Raw genomic sequence first — 27175 nt, forward strand, 5'->3', positions numbered from 1 at the left:
ATGGCTCGCATAACTGCGTAACGGGTCGCGTAATCCGTAGCTACCGCGACCCACTTGTTTCCGGAGGCGGGTGTTGGGAAGGGACCGAGATGGTCCAAACCAACACGGAAGAATGGCTCCGATGGGATGTCGATGGGCTGAAGATATCCGGAAGGGAGTCCCAACGGCTTTTTGCGACGCTGGCAAATTTCACAAGCGTTGACATAACGACGTACAGAGCGTGAAAGGCCAGGCCAATAGAAGCGGCGGCGCACACGGTCATATGTGCGAGAGACACCAAGGTGACCGGCGGTTGGCGCGTCATGGAGCTCGCATAGGACCGTGGAGCGCAGGTGCTTTGGTATTACCAGAAGTAGGTCGTGATCATTGGGCGATAAATTACGCCAATATAAGGTGTGATCCTTTAAGGTAAACATGCGAACAGAAGCATCTTGCGGTGAAGATTCGAGCTGTTGTATTAGGCGGCTGATATCCGGATCGCGACGTTGCTCGTCCCCGAGATGAAGCAGTTGGGAGATGGAAAGGACGCAACCCACATAATAAGTGCTCGTAGGATCGCAGTCGGCCACAGGGTAGCGTGACAGACAATCCACATCTTTGTGCAATTTTCCTGATTTATACACTACGGTGTAAGAATACTCCTGGAGGCTGAGTGCCCAGCGGGTGAGACGACCTGTGGGATCTTTGAGGGAGGCGAGCCAGCAAAGAGCGTGGTGGTCGGTGAGAACTATAAATGGTCGGCCGTATAAGTAAGGGCGAAATTTCGCGACTGCCCACACCAGCGCTAGGCATTCGCGCTCTGTGATGGAATAATTACGCTCCGAGGGGGACAGCAGCCTGCTGGCATAAGCTATCACGCGATGCTGCCCACGTTGTCGCTGAGCCAACACAGCCCCTACTCTGTAACCGCTGGCATCGGTGCGGACTTCGGTCGGTGCCGTAGGGTCGAAGTGAGCCAGCACAGGAGAAGAAGTGAGCAAAATGGTCAGGTCGGAGAATGCTGCTGCTTGCGAGGGACCCCAGGTAAACGTCTCATCTGGTTTGAGTAAATCTGTTAGGGGCCGAGCGATTTCCGCAAAGTTTTTGATGAACCGCCGAAAATAGGAGCAGAGCCCCACAAAGCTGCAGACATCTTTGGCAGTTTTGGCACAGGAAAGTCCTTCACAGCTCGAACTTTTTCTAGGTCAGGCTGTATGCCGTAAGCGTCAACAATATGTCTAAGTATTGTAATGCGACGGCGACCAAACCGGCACTTGGATGAATTCAGCTGAAGGCCGGCGAGACGGAAGACGTCAAGAATTTTCGACAGTCTCTCAAGGTGCGCTTCAAAAGTGGGAGCAAACACGATCACGTCATCCAGATAACAAAGACACGTAGACCACTTGAATCCATGGAGCAGGGAGTCCATCATTCGTTCAAAGGTGGCGGGGGCATTACATAGGCCGAAAGGCATGACTTTGAATTGGTAGAGGCCATCGGGTGTTACAAAAGCCGTCTTCTCTCAGTCCATGGGGTCCACAGCAATCTGTCAATAACCAGAACGAAGATCGATGGAAGAAAAGTAGGCGGCACCATGGAGGCAATCAAGGGCGTCGTCAATGCGGGGCAGAGGGTATGCGTCTTTCTTGGTGATGTTGTTAAGATGGTGATAGTCCACACAAAATCGCCACGATCCGTCCTTCTTTTTTAACTAATACCACCGGGGATGCCCAGGGACTAGAGGATGGTTCAATAATGTCCTTCGCTAGCATCTCGTTCACCTCCTTCTGAATTATGCTCCGCTCAAAAGCAGACACTCTGTAGGGACGGCGGTGAACAGGGTTGGCTTCACCTGTGTGTATGCGATGCTGGACAAAGGACGTCTGTCCTAGAGGTCGGTCGCCAAAATCGAAAATATCCTGGTAGGCCTCGAAAAGATGTTGTAGGGCTTCAACTTGTGGAGGCGGAAGATCAGCGGCGATCATGTCTACGATTTGAGGGCTGCCCAAATGTGTTGCGAGTGATGTGCGCTGCGGTGAAACAAGGGTGTCTAAGGCAGGCACTTCAATTTGTGAATCGAGCAACGGACACAGGTGGGCCACGGAAATGCCTTGTGGAAGCACATAATTCATGTAGCGGAAATTTACAAATGGTAGACAAGTTTTGTTATCTGTGATGCTGACCACCGTATGGGGCACTGCAACATTGTGCGCAAGGAGTACGTCGGTGAGAGGCATAGCATAATAGTCACCGTCGGGCACAGCTGGTGAGCACAGAAAATCGACATACGTCACAATTTTGGAGGGCAGGTGAACAAAGTCGCTGCATTGTAATCGGCATGTAGGTTGGTACGGGGCGTCACTGATTTGTGGCAGCTCTAGGCGGAGCACACCAGTGGAGCAATCAATCAGAGCAGAATTGGCGGCAAGAAAATCAAGGCCTAGTATGAGGTTGTGGGGACATGTTGCAAGCACGGTAAAAAAGACGACCACTAGATGACTGGCGATGGCGTAGTGGTTAGAGCATCCGCCTCGCATGCAAGAGGTCCGTGGTTCAAATCCCGGTACCGCGCAGTTTCCAACCGGATTAAAAAAAAAAAAAATCCGCGTGTTGATGGAACTGCATTAAGAGGCCTGGGGTGCGGCCTCACTGGCAAACACCGCCGAGAACGCACTCCCTCACCAGAGAAGGATTGGCCACCCTGGTGCAGTATCTGGCCACTACCTCCCACATGCTTACGTCAAATAACTCACGGCCCTCAGTCCCCAGCAGCTGCGAAGCAACTGACCATGGCGGCGGTCAGATCTGCAACGCAGCAGAGGGTGCTAAGAATCTCTGGATCCGGACAGGCCGCCATTGGAACCTGAACTTGGCAACGTTTAATGCTAGAACCTTATCTAGTGAGGGAAGTCTAGCTGTACTATTCGAGGAGCTAGAGGGTGTTAAATGGGATATAATAGGGCTCAGTGAGGTTAGGAGGACAGATGAGGCCTATACGGTGCTACAGAATGGGCACGTCCTTTGCTACAGGGGCTTGGCAGACAGAAGAGAACTGGGAGTGGGGTTCCTAATTCACAGAAACATAGCTGGCAACATAGAGGAATACTATAGCATTAATGAAAGGGTGGTAGGTATCGTAATTAAACTGAATAAAAGATACAAGATGAAGGTAGTACAGGCTTACGCGCCTACATCCAGCCATGATGACGCTTCAGTTGAAAGCTTCTATGAAGACGTGGAATCGGCAATGAGTAAGGTAAAAACACAGTATACTATAGTGATGGGCGACTTTAATGCAAAGGTAGGGAAAAAGCAGGCTGGAGACCAGGCAGTAGGAGATTATGGCATCGGTACTAGAAACGCCAGAGGAGAGCTACTAGTAGAATTCGCAGAACGCAATAATTTACGGATTTTGAATACCTTCTACCGAAAACGAGAAAACCGCAAGTGGACATGGAGGAGCCCTAATGGCGAAAATAAGAACGAAATAGACTTTATAATGAGTGCACAACCTGGAATCGTGCAGGATGTGGAAGCGATTGGCAAGGTACGATGCAGTGACCATAGAATAGTACGGTCTCGAATTCGCCTAGACTTGAAGAAGGAACGACAGAAACTGATACGCAAGAAGCCAATCAATCAGCTAGCACTGAGAGGGAAAGTACAGGAATTCAGAGTGTCGCTGCAGAACAGGTACTTGGCTCTTAGTGAGGAAACGAACCTTAGCGTAGATACAATGAATGATAATCTAACGAGTATCATTACGGAGTGTGCAGTGGAAGTTGGAGGCAGGGTAGTTAGACAAGACACTGGCAAGCTTTCCCAGGAAACAAAGAACCTAATTAAGAAGCGTCAAATCATGAAAGTGTCAAGTACAACAGACAAAATAGAACTGGCAGAGCTTTCGAAGTTGATTAATAGACGTAAGGTATGCGATGTAAGAAGGTATAACATGGAGAGAATTGAACACGCTCTGAAAAACGGAGGAAGTGTCAAAGCATTGAAGAGGAAACTTGGGATAGGCAAAAGTCGGATGTATGCACTAAGGGACAAAGAAGGCAAAATAACTACCAATATGGATAGGATAGTTAAAATAGCAGAGGAGTTTTACAGAGATCTGTACAGTAGCCGTGACAACCACGGCCTTAATACTATAAGAACTAGCAGTAACCCAGATTACACCCCACCAGTAATGATAGAAGAAGTCAGGAAAGCTTTGGAGAGCATGCAAAGGGGCAAAGCTGCTGGTGAGGATCAGGTAACATCTGCTGAAAGATGGAGGACAGATTGTGTTAGAAAAACTAGCCACCCTGTTTACGAGGTGTCTCCTGACGGGAAGAGTACCAGAGTCTTGGAAGAACGCTAACATCATCTTAATACATAAGAAAGGAGATGACAAGGACTTGAAGAATTACAGGCCGATCAGCTTGCTCTCTGTAGTATACAAGCTATTTACAAAGGTAATTGCTAACAGAATAAAGAAAACATTAGAATTCAATCAACCAAAGGAACAAGCAGGATTTCGAACAGGCTACTCAACAATTGACCACATTCATACTATCAATCAGGTAATAGAGAAATGCTCAGAGTATAACCAACCCCTATACATAGCCTTCATAGATTACGAGAAAGCGTTTGATTCAGTGGAAATATCAGCCGTCATGCAAACACTGCGGAATCAGGGCGTAGATGAAGTATATATAAACATTCTGGAAGAAATCTACAGGGGATCAACTGCTACCATAGTGCTTCATAAAGAAAGCAACAGAATACCAATCAAGAAGGGTGTAAGGCAGGGGGACACAATTTCCCCAATGCTATTTACCGCGTGCTTACAGGAGGTTTTCAGAAGCCTAGAATGGGAACAGTTAGGGATAAGAGTCAATGGAGAATACCTTAGTAACCTGCGCTTCGCCGATGACATTGCATTGCTGAGTAACTCGGGGGACGAATTGCAACTCATGATTACGGAGCTAGACAAGGAGAGCAGAAAGGTGGGTCTTAAAATTAATCTGCAGAAAACGAAAGTAATGTACAACAACCTCGGCAAGGAGCAGCGCTTCGAGATAGGTAATAGTGCACTTGAAGTTGTAAAAGACTATGTCTACTTAGGGCAGGTAATAACCGCAGAGCCGAACCACGAGACTGAAGTAACTAGAAGAATAAGAATGGGGTGGAGCACATTTGGCAAGCACTCTCAAATTATGACAGGTAGTTTGCCACTATCCCTCAAGAGGAAGGTATATAACAGCTGTATCTTGCCGGTACTTAGCTACGGAGCAGAAACCTGGAGACTTACAAAGAGGGTTCAGCTTAAATTGAGGACGACGCAGCGAGCAATGGAAAGAAAAATGGTAGGTGTAACCTTAAGAGACAAGAAGAGAGCAGAGTGGATTAGGGAACAAACGGGGGTTAAGGATATCATAGCTGAAATGAAGAAGAAGAAATGGACATGGGCAGGGCATGTAGCGCGTAGACAGGATAACCGCTGGTCATTAAGGGTAACTGACTGGATTCCCAGAGAAGGGAAGCGGGTTAGGGGGAGACAGAAGGTTAGGTGGGCAGATGAGATTAAGAAGTTTGCGGGTATAAATTGGCAGCAGCAAGCACAGGACCGGGTTAACTGGCAGAACATGGGAGAGGCCTTTGTCCTGCAGTGGACGTAGTCAGGCTGATGATGATGATGATGATGATGAGATGACTGGCTACGGTAAGTTCAGCTGTGCACATACCGGCGACAGGGACTATTGCGCCATCTGCAACTTGGACGACACTGGTCAAGGAGGGGCGTAAGGACCTTCGTCATGCGACGACGAAAACACGAACTCATAATACAGACGTGAGTGCCCGTATCTATCAAAGCTTCAACAGGTGTGCCATCAACATATACTTCTAGGGTATTCCGGTTCAAACGTAAGGGCAACAGAGGATTTTTGGGTAAGGTCGACAGGGCAGCTTCATCTCCAGAAGCTGTGCAGCCTAGTTTTCCGGGGACATACGGTGGTTAAACGATGGCGAGGGAGAGCGGCGACGCGTATTTGAACGAGAAGAGCGGCTTTGAGGCGGTGGCGACGACGAGACAGGGTGGCCGTAGTCCGCAGTAAATGCTGTAGACTCAGTGCGGGTCGGATAACGGTGGTTTGGTGGACAAAATGAGTTTCTGTAAGCAGAATACGAGCCAGAAGACATAGATGGCCATTGGCTGCGGCAGTAACGAGCAATGTGTCCTGCGCGACCACAGCGGAAGCAGATTGGCTTATCATCAGCTGTTCGCCATTCAGACGGGTTCCTGGTTCGAATAGAGTACGGGCGGCGATGTCTCATGTCCACAGAAGCTATCGAGGGACCAGTATTATCAGGGTGGGTGCAGTGGACAGGATACCAAGGTTAGCGAATTCCTGGCGGACAACAGCCTGGATCAAGACGACAGCTGGCGTTGAGGCGTCTGGCAACGTCGGTTTATTGGCAACCGGGTAAGCGGCCTCGAGTTAACGTCGGAAGATGCGCGTCACGTCTTCGATCGTAGACGGATGACAAGGAGTGGCTTCGCAAGACGACGTTGCCGCGGTGTTGGGTAGGCGCTGAAACTGCTGCAAAAGGCGTCGACTCTTCGCCTGCTCGAGACGGCGGCACTCTGATCACGGCGTCGATGGTCGTTACGTTGGTAAATACAAGCAGGCTGAACGCATCGTCGGCGATTCCTTTTAAAACTTGCGAAATCTTGTCGGCCACAGTCATGTTGGGATTCGCCCTTTGACACAAAGCTAAGACATCTTGAATATAAGTCAAGTAGGGCTCAGTGGACGTCTGTGTACATACGGCCAATTGCTTTCGGGCATCAAGCTGTTGACCGAACGGGTTGCCAAAGAGGTCGCGGAGCTGTTGTTTAAACATTTTCCAGCTTGTGCTTTCGTGCTCATGGGTCTCAAACCAGATGCGAGGGGTCTTGTCAAGATACAAAATGACATTCGCAAGCATAACGGTTGGGCCCCAGCCATATTGCTTGCTGACGCGCTCGTACATACTGAGCCACTTGTGCACATTCGCGTTTTCTTCTCCAGTAAAGGTACCGGGATCACGGGGTTGCGTCAGGGCGACGTACCGGGTTGCTGTCATTGCTAAGGTAGGTGGTGAAGCCGTATCCTCACCCGGAGCCATGGTAGCAGACTTAAGGAGGTGTCCACTGCGTAGCTCCGTTGTCATAAGAGCACCCAGCACCTTCACCAAAATGTTACGTGGAAAATAACAGTAGTCAGTCTACAGCCTGAGCGCAGCTGACCGACAACGTCCACTTCTTCACTCTCAGTCTGAGGCAGCTTTCTTAGGTATGTCCCACTATGCCCTCTTTCAGTCAGCTTAAATCACGTAACAATATGTTAAATTACTGAAGGCCCTTTAATGCTTGGCAGCATTTTTTATCCAGTTTTAGAGGTATCAAATCTTCAATAAAAGCTAAAAAATGGGAACTCAAAATATTGCATCAATAATCATTCAGGAAAATTAAGCTCAACAAGTGTAAGGCTTCTTGCAATTATCATAAGCTGCCCCTTGCATATAACATCCGCGCATTTGATTAAACGAAGAATATCCACACTTCTGAATAACAAGATGCACGAGCAGCTATGAAAATTAAATACCAACTAAGGTCATGGATAAACTATAGGAAACAGTCAAAATTCGCACATTTTGATCATAGCCTTACAAGTTTGACATGAGAGCCTAAAATTTACAGTGCATACTTAACACAGTGAGAGAGAACTGGCACATCAAGAAAGAAAACAAAAGGATAGGAGACAAATGCTTCCACCCTGTCCATTTTCTGTATTCACTATTTGAAACCTGAACCAATTACTAGTCCCTTGTTAAGTCGATATCTCAATGACAAAGCTCTATGCATATTTTTAAATGTGCCTTGGTTTTATATTCTGAAGAGGTCAAGACTCGTGTGTTTACATTGAAAGCTTTATTTATAACTGCAGAGATTTCTATAAACAGCCATAAAAAATTCCTAATAAAAGAGTAAAAAAAGTTAAGTACAATAACATCAAAGCAATTAATTTTTTTTTTAAACTTGAGTGCTAGTACACCTGACGCTGTGTCTACTAAGTTTTCATCACAGTGGCTGTTCAACATGTGGAGAGCTGAAACACAACCGTTCAAAGCACTGTGGTAATTTGGTCTAAGTGATGCTTTCACAGCCATTCTACTAGCCCACCTTTTTTCCACCTTCCTAGACTAAACAAAGACACTTCTCCTTAACTACCTTCTAAATAAAGATGTTAACTGCCTCTCAATCTCACTCCCACTTTTAGCTGACACATAAAAATTTATTTAAGAGAACCCCTCATAATGCTGAATAACCAAGCTAACAAAGCATGCTTAGTCAACGACCCCAACTTGCATGTATGATCCTGATAAGCCATAAGCTCCTGACAAACTATAAAAATGTTTGCACATTGTCCCATTAGTATGCAGCAGAATTCATACTAGAATGGCATGGCATTGACAACGGTTTTCAATATGCCCCATGTTCCTAAGCCTGAACTAAACATGAACGATTGGAGGTCACACTCAAGCTGAAGTGCCACTCAAAGCATTTTTACTATTTTGGTGCAGAAAGTTAAAAATGTAATATTTAGGCGCACTACATGCAGTTGTACTGCCTCCGATAGTCCATAAAAGAAGAATGGATTGAATTGCGACATATCACGCATGTAAATCACAGTGAAAATAAATGAAACATGTGCTTACCACAGGGTACTTGATCTTGATAACATTTAAAAGGCCCTCTGGAAGCTTAGCTAGCTCAGTATCTCTGTCAACAAAGAAAAACAAGAAACAACGTACCCATTAAAAAAAAAATGCTCCCATATGCTCAAGAGACAAATAAAATATATTCTGACTACATAAAACTTTATAGAGCCGAAGCATTCTCCCCAACTTTCAAGTGGCTTTAATCTGTAACTGTCTCAGAACCAATATGCAAAAGCAGCACAAAAGCTTTACTATTAGATTTCAGATAAGGGGTGTCGTACACCTAGCCCATATACAGTCGACTCTCATTAATTCAAACTCAAAGGGACCTCTGAATTTAGTTTAAATCATCACGAAGTTTGAATTATCAGAAGTTTTCAGATAGGTGACTATGGGTGAGGCAACACCACACATTATGATTAGGTGGTGATTTTATCCCATTTAAAATTTTTTGAAGTATTTTTAAACCCTAACTGCCCACAATGAACAGAAAGCAGAGGTGTAAGGTCCACAAGTTTATTGGCTGTTTACTGCTGATCAGACTTTTTAAAGAAATGGTGAATTGCGAATTGCTTCTTTGCTATAGGTATATGCCTTCAGCACAAAACTCTCTATACCAGTTGAGAAGCATCACGGTTTACCATGCGTGTGCTTTGTTTCAAACATTTGTTTACTAGCAAAACCTTTTTCCTTGAAGGCCTGAGGCGCTTATTTTTCCTTTTTAGACTGTTAGGATTATATAAGCACGCAAATTTTTAAAGGGACACTAAAGGCAACTATTAAGTTGACGTTGACTGTTGAAATAGCGATCCAGAAACCTCGTACTGCTACTTTTGTGCCACGGAAGGGCCTATTTTGAAATAAAATCACGTTGTAGTGGTCCGCATCGGGTTAGCGCACTTCAGATGACCCGCCTCAAAAAGCGGACCGACGAGACCAACTCACATCACTATTGCCGTGCACAATGTTGCCCGGCTTTACTGCGCTAGTAGCAGCAGATCGAAAGCAGCGGGAGCGACAGCAGCAACAATGCCCATTGATCACTTACCGGCCATTAGCTTCAAGACTGTAAACATTGTTTGTTTCAACTGTACCTCGCTAGATGGCATCACCTGTCCCCTGTAACCCCGCGAAAATTGAATTTTTGAACCACTTGCACCCTTCCCCATAGTAACGTCCAGCAGTTCTTTTTTCCATGAATCAAACAAAAACGAACAAGAAGCATTTTATTGTGTCTCTTGATGCATGGAAGGCTCTTTATTTAGTGCAGTTAGATTGATTACTAGTGATTAATTGAAGGTGGTTCGTCTGATGTCATCGGGATCATTTTGAAAATGTCCTACTGCGGCGCTTCTGTTCTTGTGCATTTACCTTAATTACTCCGTAAATAGGGCAAGTTGTTGATAATAGTGTCATTTTAGATGTTGTCATACATTGAGCTTTCACTCCAATATAAATTGTTATTTGACTTTAGTGTCCCTTTAAAAAGTAGTGGGAAAGCAGCAGATATTTTTTGGTATGAAACTGCAAAAAGTATGAATTAGCCGAACATGAAGTTTGATTTAAGAGGCTTTAAAATACATTGAAAAAATAGAGGGCCAACCAAAAAATTTAATTTTGTTTGAATTAACCAAAAGTATTATATATCAGCGTTTGAATTATCGAGAGTCTACTGTATTTGGTCAACTTAAAAACTCCCCAGCTCCTTCCGCCATGAAGAAAAAAAGCCAGAACTAGAAACAAAGCTTCCTGCAAAATGATCTAAGAACATGAAAAAAAAAAAACTGCCTATAGACTATTTCACCTAAGACACATGGGTAGCGCTATCTTGGGATGTTAAGTTGATACTTTTTTTTTGTACAGTGCGATGTGAATTAATAAGGCCACGAAATATCGTATACATAAACTCAATCGTCTTCATGCATGTGCATGTACCATATCATTGTTTGTTAAGTTGTTAAAGATGGAAAACACAAAGGCTAACAGCCCAACATGGCGGCACTAAAAACCACCTGTAAAACAGTCTATAGGCAATGCTGTAAAATAAGCTACTGTGAAGTTCAACATAAAGAACCAGAACAGAGCCTGAACGATGTGGTCTTTGCAATCTCAGGTTAGGTAATTCCTGTTGTACAATGAAAGAGCTGCTTTGTTCCTAGAATTTCTTGTAAAAATAACCAAGAACGAGCTTGGCTTGGCAAAAGTACCGTAACTTTATGACAAACTTCGAGGGGCCTTGAGAACTTATTCGTGTTACCAGGAGTTTGGCTTATTGTAAGTATCCCTCTCTCCAAAACAGAAGTGACATGTCAGACGGTTCTAAATAAAAGTTATGATAAACAGTAATTAAAATAGGCGAACATAAGAAAGGTACTAAAGAAAGGGCATTTATATTGCTTTGTATGATAAAAAAATGTGGATTCGAGCACTCTTGCTTGGTTTTATTCAATTGGCAGAAGTTTTCTTGCTGCTGTTGCACAAATCAGCATGATATTATGGCTTCATTTGTGATGTCGTGATGATTTGGCCAAGGTAATATTAGAGTCTCGCAGCTTTCTGTACTTAAATATGGTCCCTGCATGTGTGACTATGACATTGCTTTGTGCCAGTAACAGAACTAACTAGCTGCCATCTCACTGTCACAACTCTGAAAATAAGAGGTTCAATGTTGTGGTAACTACAGAATATTGTGTTAGACGAGAATCAGTTTGTATTAAGCATTTTTTTGTGGTTGTTCTTACTGTTGCTGTTTTACCTTACGCCTGCCTTGCGCCTGCAAGCAGCCTTACGTTACCTTGCGTTACCTTACGTTACCTTACGTTACCTTGCGCCTGCAAGCAGCCAACCAAACGTTCCCACACTAGTCGCTATATTAAAGCATACATCTTATCAGAGCTCATTTTAATGGAAGTTTGCTATATGTAGCTTAATTTAAGCTCATTCTATTGGTGCTTCATTTTGCGTCTTCTGGTTGGTGACAGCATGGAATGCACAGATAACGCAAGTAGGAGTGAGTATTCTAGCAGAGCAATAAAATCGTGTTGGCCATCGGAGATCCTAATGGACAATTTAACAATTTTTGGTTACAATTTGTGATAAAAAATGGGCACAGAGAAAGTGAAGAGGTCAACTTTAGCTACGTGCTTTTGCACAACCGGTTCATTAAGATTGGTGTCTGTCTGCCGTTTTGAAAAAAATACTTATTCAGCTCTTGTAGCAAAGGATACACAAGCCCTCCTGACAATCTATACCACTATAGTAGTTCTTTCTAAAGAATTATTGTGGGCACTGTTTATTATGAAGTGTAATGACATCAGAAGGGCAGCACACTGACATAGTTCACACTTGACATAAGCCAGCTAGCTAAAACCACATATAATTTGTTAACAGTGGCATTTCAAAAGCATTCAACGATGAATTTCAGATCACTTTACATGTATTTCACCTTTTAATTCTTTAGCCCCATTTACAAAGCTTCACTCACCTTACTGCCATGACAGTAGTTGCTCTTTTAGCTCCGGTGAGGAGTTCTACCTGCAGGAAAGGGATTAATTATACTATTAACCTAAGCTATATAATTCAATGCTGATGCAATGTTAACAGGACAAACAAGCTCAAGTTATTCCCCAAGAAATATGAAATAAAAAGCCTGTGTTTGCTTCCTACAGCAGTGAGATTCTAAAGGAATGATCAGTATGTCCCTCTGGTGTACACCTGCACTGTGCACAAGCTTGCTATTTTTTTCAGTCATGTGTCAGTTGTACTACTCGCAACTCAACTCAAACCCCCTCAAAAAAGCGTAATGACAATCGGGATGAATACTAGACTCTTACTACTTTCCACAGAAACTAGTTCTGCAAGCTGTTGATTTTATGAACCAAATAAAAAGCAACATCTACCCCTGCATATGCACCACCATAGCACAAGCTACAAGAGTTTTAAAACTGTGAAACTGTACAAAGAATGAAATAATTGCATTTGCTACCTTCCACGAGTCATTTACTTGCAACAATAACCATTGTTTAAAGTCAACATCGAATAGTAAGAGTTTGACACTATTTCTCTACTGCCCACACCTTCCCTATAGCACTTTTACACCCCTCTGCCCCCCCCCCCCCCCTCAGTGGAGTTAGAATTTCTTTTTTTTAATAATTTTCCCTCCATTCTATACCCTTTGTAAAAATTTGAGCGCCAATTTATTCAAAATAAGTAACTAAGCAATGGCGAATTCCACTGGCAGATCCCGAGCAGGCGCCGAAATCCTGAAGCGAGCACTCGGATTGCGCCAAACCAGATCTGCGAGAGGAACACGTTAACGCCCCGCGTGAGGTTGCTCCAGAAGTTGTTTACAAATACGTTGCTAAACGGATACTGGAAACAATTTTCTTTTCAGTTCTCTACGTTTCAATGCCAACTGTGTCTCCACTGCAAAGCACACATTTCGACTACGCAGTTGCAGAAAGCAGGGGTACCACTTTCCAATTTTGGGAATGTAAACAAGTGCACAGGATTACTAGACCGCCTCAAAAAAAGCTGAAGACAACCTAGCATCTCGACTGTACGGGAAATGACGGCAACACTTCCTCAAAGTTCCGGTGAAGTCCATCTCTGCAAAATAGAGCATGCCGAATGCTCCGTCATGGAGTGGGTTACTCCGAATCTACCAGTGCAAAACTAGAACTTACTACGGATCTACCAGCGGAACGCGATTTCCCATCCCCGAAGCAAGAAAACTTGCTCTCGCTCGACGAGTGGAATTTGCCATAAGTACGTAATTATTGAGTAAAAAAAAAGATTTGGAATACATACTACTCCAACAAGGTCTCCTCGGCCATACTCCCCAACCATTGCCCGTTTGCCATCTGCCATTATCAGCACGGAACGGAGACGTCCACTAAGCACAATTGCTGTAGACTCTGCTTTTTCATCCTGCCTGCACACAGAAGCAAGAAACTTGTATAAGTGCCAAAATTAATAATGCAGGCTAGAATAACAAGCAAAAAATGAAGTGAGCTCACAAGGAATAAAGTTACAAGACTAGGCAAACTGACAAATTTTCACAATACCTAAGTATACTTAAGCTGTTTGTATGACTTTTATGTATAGGTCAATGCTTGATCGCTTACCACTGGTGTGCATGATGAAATTATACATCCTAGGAGTACACGTCAGAGATGATTCGATATCGTGCCCATAAATGACACTTCAGTCACCGTTCCCGGAGGGATTTCAGCAGTTTCATTTCTTGTTTTATAATGGTCCGAAGGTACTAGAACTATTTTAATTAAAAGCCTGTCCCGTACTGATGGCATGATTTTAACATTTCCAATACCCTAGGACCATTAGAAAAAAGATAAATACACAATTTAAATGACAACCGGGAATGGTGAATTTAGAGTAATTTATGAGCACAATATCGAATTGTCTTCAATGTGTACACTTAGGATACATCATTTCATTATGCACACCAGTGGTAAGAAACCATACCTCAAACATCATATACTAACAGCTTAAGTAAGCTACACCTAAATTATGTAATTATTTATTACTAAGACCATGTGCATTGATTATTAGAACTTAAACAACGCCCTAATACTGACTTCCAGGCATCCGACTGTCTTACAATCCCGCTCCTTGGAACTGAGAAGCACTTGAATATAACCTACCCTTAGATGGTGGAAGGGAAAGGTACCGTTAGATAAAATAAGCAATATTGCCCTTTTTGACACTCTTTACAGCAGTAAAACTAAAACAAGTGACAAGCAGTTGTATGACATGCATTATTCGCGGCCAAAAAGTCCCTGCTGGAAACTCACACTGACGTGCTATGCAGGGAAGGCGAGGCAAAGGCAAGCTTTGCACTACCTTGGGGTTGTTCAGTTGGAACATTTTTTTCCTTTAAAACAAAACTACTCTTTTAAAACTTTCTTCATGCCTTACTAATGAAAAATACTATGTAATGATATATAAGCCATATTTTTACTTAGACCACTACATTGTGAAAATCAAGCCACAATGCGAGTCAAAATGCTATTTTACCCAAATTTGTCGAAATAATCCTGGCAGTGTTTGTGCTTCATTCACTATCGAAGTATTTTAATAATTTATTATAGAAACCGATAAAATATTAAATGTGAATACATTACCCCCTAAAAAAAAGCTTTTTATAAAAAACGACAAACATTGAGCATATTGCACTTTTCTGCCAAGCCAAGAAATAAATAAAATTGAAACAAAAATGGATAAACCATCATTGTCATGAAAGAGTAACTTGAGATTAAGGGAATAATTGTTCCATTGTAACTGCTCAAATTTATTTATCAGAACACAGTTTCATTTGGGTGCCCAAAGTTTGAAATGCCCTCCAGGCATCACAAACTTTTTTTTTTTGCCAAGTAACGCCTAAATAACTATTACTCACAATCACCTATACCTGTATGATTCTTTTAGTATGATCAAAGATGGTCGAAAATCAGCCAGGTACACTTGATATGGAATGACACACACATGCACACACACACACATCACACATGTTAATTGGGTTATGACAAAAATGCTTATTTTTTTTTTTATCTGATCTATCTTACAGTCAAACCACGTTAGTATGTACCCGCATTAAACATACTAATGGTTCAAACATAGTTGCAAAGAATGCCCGACCGAGCCTCATAGAGACTAATAGATTCGCGGACCGCTTAAGCCGTAGTGATTGTCTTATACCTACCGGTTAATGTGTACGAAATGCATACTGCGATAACATTTTGCGCCGTAGAAGTTTACTGAGCCATTGAACTTGCAAATACCATAATGTGCCACCAGCAGTTTTTCATCATTTTGATAAGGGCGAAGATCGGCCAATCAAGTATTCAGAGTTCTGCGCGATTGCGATGATGCCTTTGCTGGTAATGATTGGGGAAAAAAATGAAGGCAAGGCAGCGACCACTGACAAACCCGCCAGTATGATTTATCGCCGACGAAAAGCCTTCTCACAGTAGGAATTCCCAGCAATCTGCTCAGGCATGCTTGCGGCATAGGGCCACTTTAAGCCTACTGCATGCTTTTAATAGGCCAATACCTGAACGTGTTGGGCCACTGATCGCTGCCGCCTTCATTGTGCGACCGTGTTGAAGTGCACACTGCTTTCCATAAACGCAAGCGACTCGCTGTCGCAGAGTTTAGCGTTGCAGGTCGCGGGCACCGAGGCGCCATGCTGTACGCAAGCACTGAGACACCATGCTAACATCCGCAAGCGTAGTGCTGTTCTAAACATAATGCACGTTTTCATTAAGCGCTTATATGTTTAATTTGTGCATTTATTTTGCAAATTTTCCTACCGAACCTGCATATAACGAAGTCCTTATTATAATGAATTTTTCCGTGGATTTATCAAATTTATTATACCAAGGTATTAATTATAGCGAATTATTGGTTATAACAAAGTCAGTAAAAAATGGTTTTGTCATAGATACAGTGTTACGAATAAAGTTTCTGATGAATCTTTAGGTGTACAGTCTCTGACCGATTTTTCGGACCTGGCGGGGACCGAAAAAAAAAGTCCGAAAAATCGAACAGTCCGAAAAATTCGTTTTTGTCAGAAATATGAACTTTATTGCATCAGGCAGGCTTAAAAAAAGTCCGTGATTCTGCCTTGCCTTATACTACGCTTGGAAGCTATTTGGTTAGCCCGTATTTGCACCAAGGTGACATCGTCACCGTAAATGCTCAACAAAAGTGTCACCGCGATGGCGATCTCCGCTGCCGACAGCTGCGGGCGATCGTCATCATCATCCGAACCGCTCTTCGGCTGCGGCACAACCTGGCGAAAAATTTCTTCCGTCTGTGGCCTCCGCGCACAAAATTGTCATCGTCCCCACGAGCGAAGTCTTTAAATAGGGAGTTTTAGAATAGTGTTTGCAGGTGCTGAAGGCGTTGCATGTATAGCGGACGCATTACGAGTTTTAGGATAGCATTTGCTCCCCCTAGGAAAAAGTTTAGGGACTTTTGCCCCGACCGCAAACTCAAAAGCACAGAAGCTACAGACAACACCTTGCAGGCCTCGCGGGCCGCTATCGCTGCATGCTATTTCAGATTTTCTGCGGGCGGGGGCCGCGAACGGCAACTCGCGTTACGATGCATGCGCAGTGGCAGCGACCGCACCGCATGGGCTAGGGGTGCGCTATTCTAAAACTCCCTAATGTCATTGTGGCAGGCACATTCACTTAACCACTTCGCAGCTCCGCCTCCTCCCTGTGCGGTGCAATGACGACAGTGCTGACCACTATGGCTGACCGAAGACAAAAAAAAAATGGTCCTGTGCTGCGTTTTCTAAAGAAGACATGGCCTCCGAAACTTGAAATATGACATGATAGTAGTTATAGCGCGAGAACAGAACGATGACAAAGAGACAAGAAGGGCACAAAGGACATAAGCGCTCACAAATAGGTCGTCCATTCACAACATCTCTGCGAGCTTCAAAACTCAAGTTTGCCAGCTTAAGACTTCGAGTTTTCCTAAGGCGTTTATCACTTCCGTTTCTGAGACTATCTTGCGGACTAATGGGGCAGAGCAGACGCCGCGACAGGATCTGAGCAACACGGATACAGAGCGTGAAAGTTCAGTCGTTCCATACAAACACCAGATATCACACAGGACCAAGAAAATCAGAAAATGTGTGGGAGTTCGTGTGCTGTTCTCTGCACCGTTAAAATTAATCAGCCTCACCAAATCTACAAACCCCCTGAAAACGCAGTCATCAACTGAATATAGAGTTCAGCATAGAAACAGGTAAGTGGCATGCTCCCGGGAAGTTGTCTATAGGACCCCCCTTTTCTGCGGTGCTTGTTATGTCAGAATGACCGAAAGGTGTCTGAACGATCGACTGAGAGAACACGCTAACAATGTCAGAAACGGGAAAGATGGTTTTCTTGCTCAGCACTGCACTGAGTGCAACTGTGTGTCCCTTTTCAAGGACACAGTGACGCTATACAAGCACAGGGATGAGCACACCCGAGTCATCGTTGAGGCCGCGCAGATGGCACACGAACAGGTGTCATGCATTAGCAAGCCCTCCGTGTCCCTGTCTGAGAAAGAGCTAAGGTTCCCCGAAGGTTTCGGTGCGCACAAGTAGTTATATTACCTTTACTTTTCTGTTTCGTTTCCTTATAGACTTTCCTTTGTCTTTTTCTGTGCCTTTGTTTTTTCCCTTACTCATGTATTGCTCTTTGTGCCACATGGTTTTTGTCAGCGCTCGTGTCCTTGCCTCTTTGTCGTCATTCTGTTCTCGCGCTATAACTATCGACATGTCATACCAACTAGCCCAAGCTGCCACACTTGAAATAAGACGTTTGCTTTCCAATCTTGGAGATAGGAAAGCCATTTTAAAATTAAGCCACTAAGCTTGGTCAAGCCGACGAAAAATCCAACATGGCGGCGTCCATACAGGTTTGTGGTGCAGCTCAAAACAAGCAATTTAGTCCGAAAAATACTACTTTCGGGGGCGAATTCGTCCGAAAAATCAGTCGAAAAAATGCATTAACTCTACGGGAACCCCAACTGTACACTTTTGAAGTCCGAAATATCCAACAAGTCCGAATTTTTGGAGCCTTAAAAATTGGTCGGCGACTGTACTGTATTTACTCACCTAATGAACTCTCTTTTTTCTCGAAAAATCGAAGCTAAGTTGGGGGGTGCGTCTACTACGCTGGGTAAATTTTATGAGAACTTTTTCGGGAGGAGCAAGAAATACGGTAATGCAAAAAAAGTTAGGTTACTTAGCCTTTCGCAATTGACATACGCATACACTGTTTGGAAACAGCTTTGTTTCCCTTTACTCATCTTCAGTTGTTTACGGCGCCGTCTTCTCCATGTTGTCCCCACGCCGCCTGTGCATGCCATAAAAGCTCTACGTGGCTATCTTTTCTCACAATCGTTAAACCTAAACAGTGCTATCTGCTGTGATCTCGAGAGGTGGCCAGAAGCAAGCGCTATGACACTATGACGCACTTTGCCAACTTCGCAGCAACCTCGCACGACAACCGTCACGACAATGTTAACATTGTAGCAAGTAACCAACATTGCAGCGAGCTACCCCCCCCTCCCCCCAAAGCATTAAAACAAGTCGTCGATGACAAGATTAATGACAAAATAGGGCCGCCGCCTTGCTTCCACATGAGAAGTTCCTGTACGCGCTGATGACAATAAAAACGAGAATCGGGGGTGCTACCATGTTGTGGAAATCCTCATGGTCTATTGTGGGCGACAAATGACTCTTCTTGTTTTCCAGGAACCTGCGATGCGATAGCGCCTATTGACCCTTTGTGACAGCAAATCCTGTTGTCGTCGCTCGAAAATGGCGTGCACGTGGTTCGGATTTTTGAAACTGCCTGCATCGTTTGGTGGTGGTGGTAGTGGTTAGAAAAGAAAGAAGGCGCCTAATATCTACAGCCTTGTAGGGAGCAAGGCACAGCGGCTCATCAGTTGGCACGGGCTGTTTTAAGAACTCAGCTCACTGTGTGCCTATCAGCTGCGATGTCTGTACACTCGAACCGTTCTGAACCCCACTGTGGCGCACAGATAAGACGAGCGACGTGCTGCGCACAGATAGAAATAAAAACAATACGGCACGCAGCAACGGGCGAAGGGGGGGAGCTGAGGTAGGTCGGCAAAATAATAATAAATAAACAAAAAAGATCCAATGGATGAGAAGGCGCCAGGTGTCTGTTAGCAGGAATGCAGCAGATTAATGTAGGAGGTGCGTTTATTATGCAAGAAGGGGGAGGGGAAGGGGGGGAATCCAGCTTTTGATGACAGAAGTTGGGGGTGCATTTATTATACGAGTGCATTCATTATGCGAGTAAACATGGTATGTGACGCTTACACACAGCATGGCACTGCACGCGCAAAAGTAGTTTTTTTTTTTTTTTGGTTTGGAGAAAGAAGGGGCACATCCGCAGCAGCAAGAATGGCGGCAGGCCCACCTGCCCGCCTTGCGCTCACTCGTGCGCGATCACAAGTGCTCTCTCTCTCGCCTGCTGCGCTGTAAGTGCCACTGTCGCTTTGCGCTTTGTTGGTGGCAGGGCGCCTGCGGAAGATGCATACTTGTAACGAAATCCGGAACGAAATTCCTAGATTGTCTGTGGAGAAAATTTGTTATATCAAGGTTGTCTCCCTCTGTTACTTCGTTACATAGATGTCACAAATACATGTGCTTCTATGGAGCCATGGTAGGGAATAGAAAAACTTCATTAAATTGAGGAATTCCTTACATAGAGGTTCGTTATAAGCAGGCTAAACTGTATGCATTTTTTTTATACAGAGCCTTGAGCGCAATGAAACTTCAGCAACAATGAATGATAAAATTATAGTTCAGACAGAGGAATTAATAGACCTATTGTCTATAGAATAATGCTGATAAAAACTTGCCTATAGACAGCTCGGCCAGACTCAATGTAGACCCATTCCAAGGCAAAATCAATCTGACGCACAAAAGGTGATAGCCGTTCAATCACAGACCGTGCCATGAACAGTACTGCTGTGGGATTCATGCGCAGAATCCTGCAAATGAAAGAAGCAGGAGTATTATAAAAACGATGAAAAATAAAGCAGTGAATATGACTTTTGAAGACAATGAAAATTGTCTCAAAATGTTTGCTCACAGGATCAAAACAGAGAGGAGCATAGAATCAAAACATGCCAGTAACACCAATCTCCAAATTCCATAGATACTATAACAAAAAAGGAGAGGAATATTTTTTTCGCATCAATTTGTGTAGAACAATACTTCCCACAAAGCACTTTTTGTGAAAAACAGAGCTCTTGGGCACTTTTCTAAAATAAAATATAAGCTTTGCACTGCCCCTTACATCCGTCAGATGAAAAGCTTCGTAAAAAGAATATGGGATAACAGAAACGATGATATGCAATTTTTAACACAGAACAAAATGCTCTCACAGATCACAGTGACAAGCAGGACCACTGCACATACTTGGAAAATACTAGGCTTGTGCGAATATTCAAATGCTTTGAATATTCGAATGAATAGTTGATTATTCGAATTCGCTTCAATTCAAATTTAAGTTATAAAATATTTTCGAAGTATTCGCAATAAACAAATAGATGTGTATTAGTTGGCATGTCACTGCTTGTAAAGGTGGTGTTACTACAATGTAAAAATGCTAAGCCGTGAAAGCACCTAACCATGGGAACTTCGCTTTGCCGCGAAACCCCCCTTAAAATTTATAGGGGCCCTGCAACACTTGCTGAACACGATCAGAAAATGCTGCCGACCGGTAGTTGAGGCTACCGAGAACACGCGAGGCAGACATTAAAGCGCAGCACGCAGCCTGTAATTCACAATAAATTTTCAAAGCTAAAAATTGCTTTCTTCCCCGGCAAATGACACTACAAGCTCAAAAATCACTTGTCACAGTCAAGAAGGAACATACGGCTCAAGTCACAGCCATTGGGCGATTTAAGCATGGTTCGCGCATCGTTACCGGGGCCGCCGCTTGTCCACGAGTACATACTCGATCGCAAAAAATCCCCGTATTCGAAGAAAAAAAAAGATGCTCAAGGTCACAAGGTGCGTGTGACGTATTTGCTTATTTTCTTTCGTCATGCCATTTCTCCCTGCTTAACTTCCAGTTATTTCGTCGGGACGAGAAGAAAGAATGCAATTGCAGCTTGCGACAAAATTTTGGAATTCCGCTCGTACTGGACTGATCCTAGAAACTTTTCGGCAGTAAATTTGTGAAGCAACAAGCATGTTTACTGGCTCCATGGCTACTTGAACAAGTGTTGCAGGGCCCCTTTAAAGGAACATGATGTCCTCAAATCAATTCTTCAATTTATTAAGCTTGTTATGATGGCTTATATCCCCAAGTATAATAAATTTTAAAGCGTTAATTATCTTGCAGGTTATCACTCGCATCCTACCGAAACTACTACTCAAGGTTGTTTCGACTTCCTTTAAACGAAAAAAAAAATGGCATTTGCATAGAGTCCCTATTTCAATTCAAAAGAAATAGTGTGCACGTTAGCTAGGTCATAATAAACATTCTTTTTTTTTATATGTCATACATATAATTTGAATTCGATTTGAAATTATTCGATCAAAATCACTATTCGCTTTGAATTCGCTTCGAACCTAAAATTCACTATTTGCACAAGCCTAGAAAATACCCAGATCACTGAAACTATAATATTGCTGTTGAACCCTGATTACAATGAAACCCCATTAAAACGCACCTGCCGAGAACAGAGGCATAACTACGCATTAAACACACTACACAGTAACCACCAGCTACAAGTTTGCATATCCTGACATGCGCCATCGCCGCCAACAAATAAGAAACTCGGGATACATTCCCTAAGTGCCCACCGCAAAGCCATTTCTTTCTTTTTGCCAATGTGCAGAAAAGTTTCTAATTCTCGCACAACCACCCGGTTGCACGCGGTGGCGACGCCAATGACATTTTGGAACTACTGCGGTTTGCCGAATATGCAGCGTGGTATAGTGATAGAATGAACACAACCGACTGTCCACGATAGTTGTTCCGTGGTCTGGTTCTAAGCGAAAACAGATGCAGTTTTCTCTTTTTAAATGCGGTACAGTCGCAGAGACCCAAATAGCTTACTGCATGGCTAGTTGCATTCAGCGCTTCGCTCACTCGGCGCACACCGTGACTGCCGATCCGCTAGCCGTAGAGTATGCCTTCTCCGCTTCAGGCCATGCACAGATGCAGCGACTAGCCTGCTAGGTTGACGCGGCGGCAAAGAGCTTTCAGCAAGCAATGCGCTCTCCGCGATGCTCTAGCAGTCCTGGCAACGGACGGAGCTGTCGCTGAATAAAAGCGTGCAGCATGGTTACAACAGCGCTACGCTTGCTGTACGGTGTGCGTGTTAGCATAATGCATCAAGGTTTCTTGGTAATTTGATATGTAGTGTTTAGCATCCCAAAACTACCACATTATTATGAGAGACGTCGTAGTGAAGGGCTCCCGAAATTTCGACCACCTGGGGTTCTTCAACGTGCACCCAAATCTGAGCACACGGGCCTACAGGCACACGGGCACACGGCAATCTTGCACAATGAAGAGGCAGCGATCAGCAGCTCAGCGCGTTCAGGTAGCTGCCTACTACAAGCGTGCAGTAGGCCTAAAGTGACGCTGCTCCACACGCGTGCCCGAGCACATAACTGGAGATGCTTACTGCCATAAGGCCTTCCGTCGGCAATGTGATCGCAATTACTCACAATGTTATCGCCGCAATCATGCGGAAGTTTAATTTATCGGCTGATGTCCACACTAATCAACATGACGGAATATCGTTGACGGCAGATTGTGCCATCTGCAAGTTCAGGGACACAGTAAAATTTTGTGACGCAAAATGTTATCGTGGTACCCAGTTAGTCCGCAAATGCATCAGTCTCTATGAGACTCGGTTGAGGATTTGTCGCAACGTCTTCACTGTTAATACGCTTAAAGCGGGTACGCACTAACAAGGTTTGACTGTATAAGACTTACAGGGAACCATGCCATACAGTCATATAATTGAAAAACTAAGATTACAGGCAGTCACACTCTGCCTTGCCCCAAAAAACCTACCATCCTTCATTATTGCGTAGGGTGCTCATTATGCCTCCCATGTATCATTCCTCTTGCATTGACCACAAACACAAGGTTGAAAATACTTTTTTCTACACAAACACATTTTTTTGCTCCTTCATACCGGTCACATCAAACGGTTGGAACCATCTACAAGGTGACATCATTTACATCTCTGATCACTCGCTTTTTCGTCATCCTTTATCGGCTTACCTACTTCCCGATAGCTCCTAGTCATCCTATCCATTTCCCCTCCCCCCGACTTTTTGTCTACACGTGTCAAGATGCTGACATTCTCCAGCAAGTTCCTTGATTTTTTTTACTTCTTTTTAATTTTACATTTTCCGCTAGTATTGTATAACTTTACCACATTTACTATTTTCTTTTTGCGATTCCCTTAATTTTTTTTTATGATTTACTTTTGTTTTGTTTTGCTAAATAGTCTTCCTCATGTATAAAATATAGCAGGATTTGTTTTACTATATTGTATTTTTCATGTTGTAACCCAATCTCCTCTGTAATGCTTCAGCAATTGAGGGTAACAAAAATAAATAAACAAATGGGTACCGACTGCCTGAATAAGCCCACGGCACTACATTGTGCCTCCGCAAGGAAGGTAGATTAAAATATTTTTGCCGGCGGGAGATAATGGCAGCATTACTTAGCTGAAGGATGTGCAAGCAAATCTTTATTCTAAACCTTAAAAAAAATCTAATACAAAGTGCATCTTTGTACCAACAGAGTCCGAAAATTGCCTGCATGGAAAAACTAAATTAAAACCACGTTGCAAACTGCTTCACGTCAGAAGAGTCACACACAGTGTCATCGCTATCAACGAGTTTCCGCAAAATGCATTCGCGCATGGTTTGTGTGCTACTGAGCTGTGCACGTTGAATTTGTTGCCCTGTGATGTGCAACTAGTAGCGTCCCGCACGCTTATATTAAGAGCACTGACATCAAGTCAAAGTAATCTTGTACTGTGAAAACAGTCGCATTCGTAGCGTGCGGAAGCCTGCTACTGCGAGTGTGAGAAAGGCAAGAGATCAGCTGTATGTCGACCAGCAAAAGTTCTTACGAACCAAAAACGTGAAAATATCAGCTTTTCGGCCAGCTGAAGCTACTCTGTGTGGATAGAGCTTGACTAGGTAACAATCCCAGATACGTACGCACGCGATTGAGGCATACGTAAAAACACATGAACTTCCAGAAGAATAATTTTTCCTTTCAAAGAAGACAACCTGTCTCACTCTTTTGTTTTCCAATCATCAATCTAGGGTAACGCAAGTTCATATTTTGAACTCGTGAATATTTTGGCAATGATCCGAGTAAAGGTAGTTTTTTTCTTTCGGGCGGAATCGGAAAGTTGTGGTGAAATGCGGGGTCGGCATAAAACTGCGTTATATAACCAAAGTTTTTAATGCGTTATTTCTATGGAGATTTTGCCAGGACCAAACCGATTTGTCGTAAAATGCAGGTAGGCACGGAACCAGGGGACGTATAATTAAAGTTCCACTGTAATTACAACTAAGACACAATGATGCCATGAGAAGTACAAGGGATGTTATTTCAAGTAATTGTTATATAAATGTGAGAGAAGAAAAGTGAATGAAAAAATAACTTCCCACCGGAAGGATCCGAACCTGCGAACTTCAAATAACGCATCTCATGCTCTACCAGAGAGCTACGGTGGCAGTCATCCACTCGTCCACTTCATAGCGTATATACCCCATTTACTCGCATAATCGGCGCACCCCTGGTTTGGTCGCGGAAAATTCGATTTTTTTTTTTTTATTCCGCCCATAATAGGCGCACCCCGAACTTGGCAGTGATGAGAAACGATTCTACCCCCTAGCCGTACAGTTGAAATGCGGTCCCCGTACCTTGAAGAAAAAAAGAAGACGAATCGACGAGCAAATAAAAAAAAACAAGTGCAACGACCTAACCAACGTGTTTGTCGAAATAAAACTTGAAAAAAAAAAAGCTTCCATGAGCGAAAAAAAAATGGCTGTTCCAACAATTATTGATACCCCCCAAATCGCCGCGCTCCTTGGAGGTCACATATACAATGCCGGGGGCTCGATCGCCATCACCACCATCAGCGGAAAAGAAAGAAAGCCCATTTTGCAAGCGGTGTGCATATGTTGTGGTCATGTATTCAACTTTGGAACTACGCAAGCTACACGGCTGGATTTAAATTGAAGGCAGTGCAGTACGCGCTGGAGCACGGCAATCGAGCTGCAAGCAGGCATTTCGGTGTTGAAGAAACATATTCGGTACTAGAGGGATCAAGAAGAAAAACTTAAGGCGACAAATAAGACACGACGGGCTTTCCGCGGTGCCAAGACCGGCAGATATTCGAACGTCGCAGAGCAACTGGCCTGCCATATACGGGAGCTACGACAAGACGGCTGTGCTGTGTCATTGAATATTGTGCAGACTGAGGCGCGCAGAATAGCCTGAGCGCAGCGCATCAAAGCAAGACTTCAAAGCCAGCTCCGGATGGACAACTCGTTTCATGCGGTGCCATGGCCTCGCACTGCGAAGCGGACCACCTTTTGCCAGCGCTTGCCCACAGCATATGAGAACAAAATGGTGAACTTCCACCGTTCCGTCATTAAACTCTGACAGCAGAAAGACTTCATTTTGTCCAAGATCGACATGCTGATCAGACCCCACTTTGCTTTGATATGCTGCTGAACACTACAGTGGAGGAGAAAGCTGCACGGAGCGTCATGGTCAGAACGTCTGGCGCTGATCAGCAACGATTCACCGTAATGCTGGCGGTGACAGCGGATGGGTGCAAGCTACCGCGTTACGTTATTTTTAAACGTAAGATGCTCCCAAAGGCAAATTTCCCTCAAGGAATCTATTTCAGAGTCCTGGATTAAGGCTGTATGAGCGCGGAACTCCTGGTGTATTGTGTGAAAACAGTCTGGGGTCGGTGGCCGGGTGGTCAGTTGTTCCCGTCCATGCTTGCCCTGGACAGTTTTCGTGGGCACCTAGTAGACCACGTACGAGATGAGCTAAAGGAGCTGTACACAGATCTGACAGTGATTCCAGGTGGCCTCACATGGATATTGCAGCCTTTGGACGTGTCCTTGAATAAGCCTTTCAAGGAGAATGTTTGAAGGCTCTACACCACCTGGATGGCTGGAGGACAACATTAGACGACTCATGGTGGTAAGATTAAGAGGCCGCCTGTGTAAATGCTGAGCGCTTGGATCATGGAAGCATGGCAAGCGATCTACGACGTAGTGGTCAGGAAAAGCTTCAAAAAAACAGGTATCTCAAACGCACTGGATGTGAGTGAGGATGACATGTTGTGGGGTGCGGATGATTCGTACACCGAAAATGAATGCCCACTCGGCGAGGATGAATATGTGCTCTCCGACTGAAACTCTCAAAAGGGAAAAAGAGGAACACCTATGAATTTTGTGTAAATAAATTTTACATGTGTGTGTGCAGTTGACGGCTTTCGCTTGTTCATCAAAAGGTACGTAGCTATGTATGTTTTATGCTGAATTAATAGATAAACAATAAAGTCGCCTTCTGCTTGACAAATGTGCAGATTTAAAGCGCGACAACAGTCGAAAAAATTTTCCAAAATTTTGCCCCGCGTAATTGGCGCACACCTACTTTGAGCCTGATTTTCTGCAAAAAAAAAAAGTGTGCTTATTATGCAAGTAAATACGTTATAGGCATTTAAACATGTCAATGTCAGTCAGCACTGCCCATCGCTATTGCGGTCAGTGTAGAACACTTTGCCTGTTGGCACCACATACAATAGCATGTGCTCGTATTACAAGCTCGGACGAGTTATTCGAAGGTTGCAGGCTCCG

General features: G+C 43.9%; 1 protein-coding gene across 4 annotated transcripts in view; it reads right to left on the minus strand.

Annotated features, from left to right (window-relative positions):
* The window catches only part of sws (patatin like phospholipase domain containing sws), a 275614-nt gene that overhangs the window by 162058 nt on the left and 86381 nt on the right, over positions 1-27175 (minus strand). For 3 of the 4 annotated variants that reach the window (XM_075879135.1, XM_075879134.1, XM_075879133.1), the window contains exons 15-18: positions 20151-20286; positions 13543-13662; positions 12218-12267; positions 8731-8794 (exon numbers count right to left, since the gene is read on the minus strand). In XM_075879135.1, the coding sequence (XP_075735250.1) occupies positions 8731-8794; positions 12218-12267; positions 13543-13662; positions 20151-20286 (370 nt within the window). Of the gene's footprint in view, positions 1-8730; positions 8795-12217; positions 12268-13542; positions 13667-20150; positions 20287-27175 lie in introns of all 4 variants that reach the window. The other variant, XM_037414017.2, reaches the window with a different exon arrangement.

This window comes from Rhipicephalus microplus, chromosome X, assembly GCF_043290135.1.
Source record: "Rhipicephalus microplus isolate Deutch F79 chromosome X, USDA_Rmic, whole genome shotgun sequence".
NCBI classification, from domain to species: Eukaryota; Metazoa; Arthropoda; class Arachnida; order Ixodida; family Ixodidae; genus Rhipicephalus; species Rhipicephalus microplus.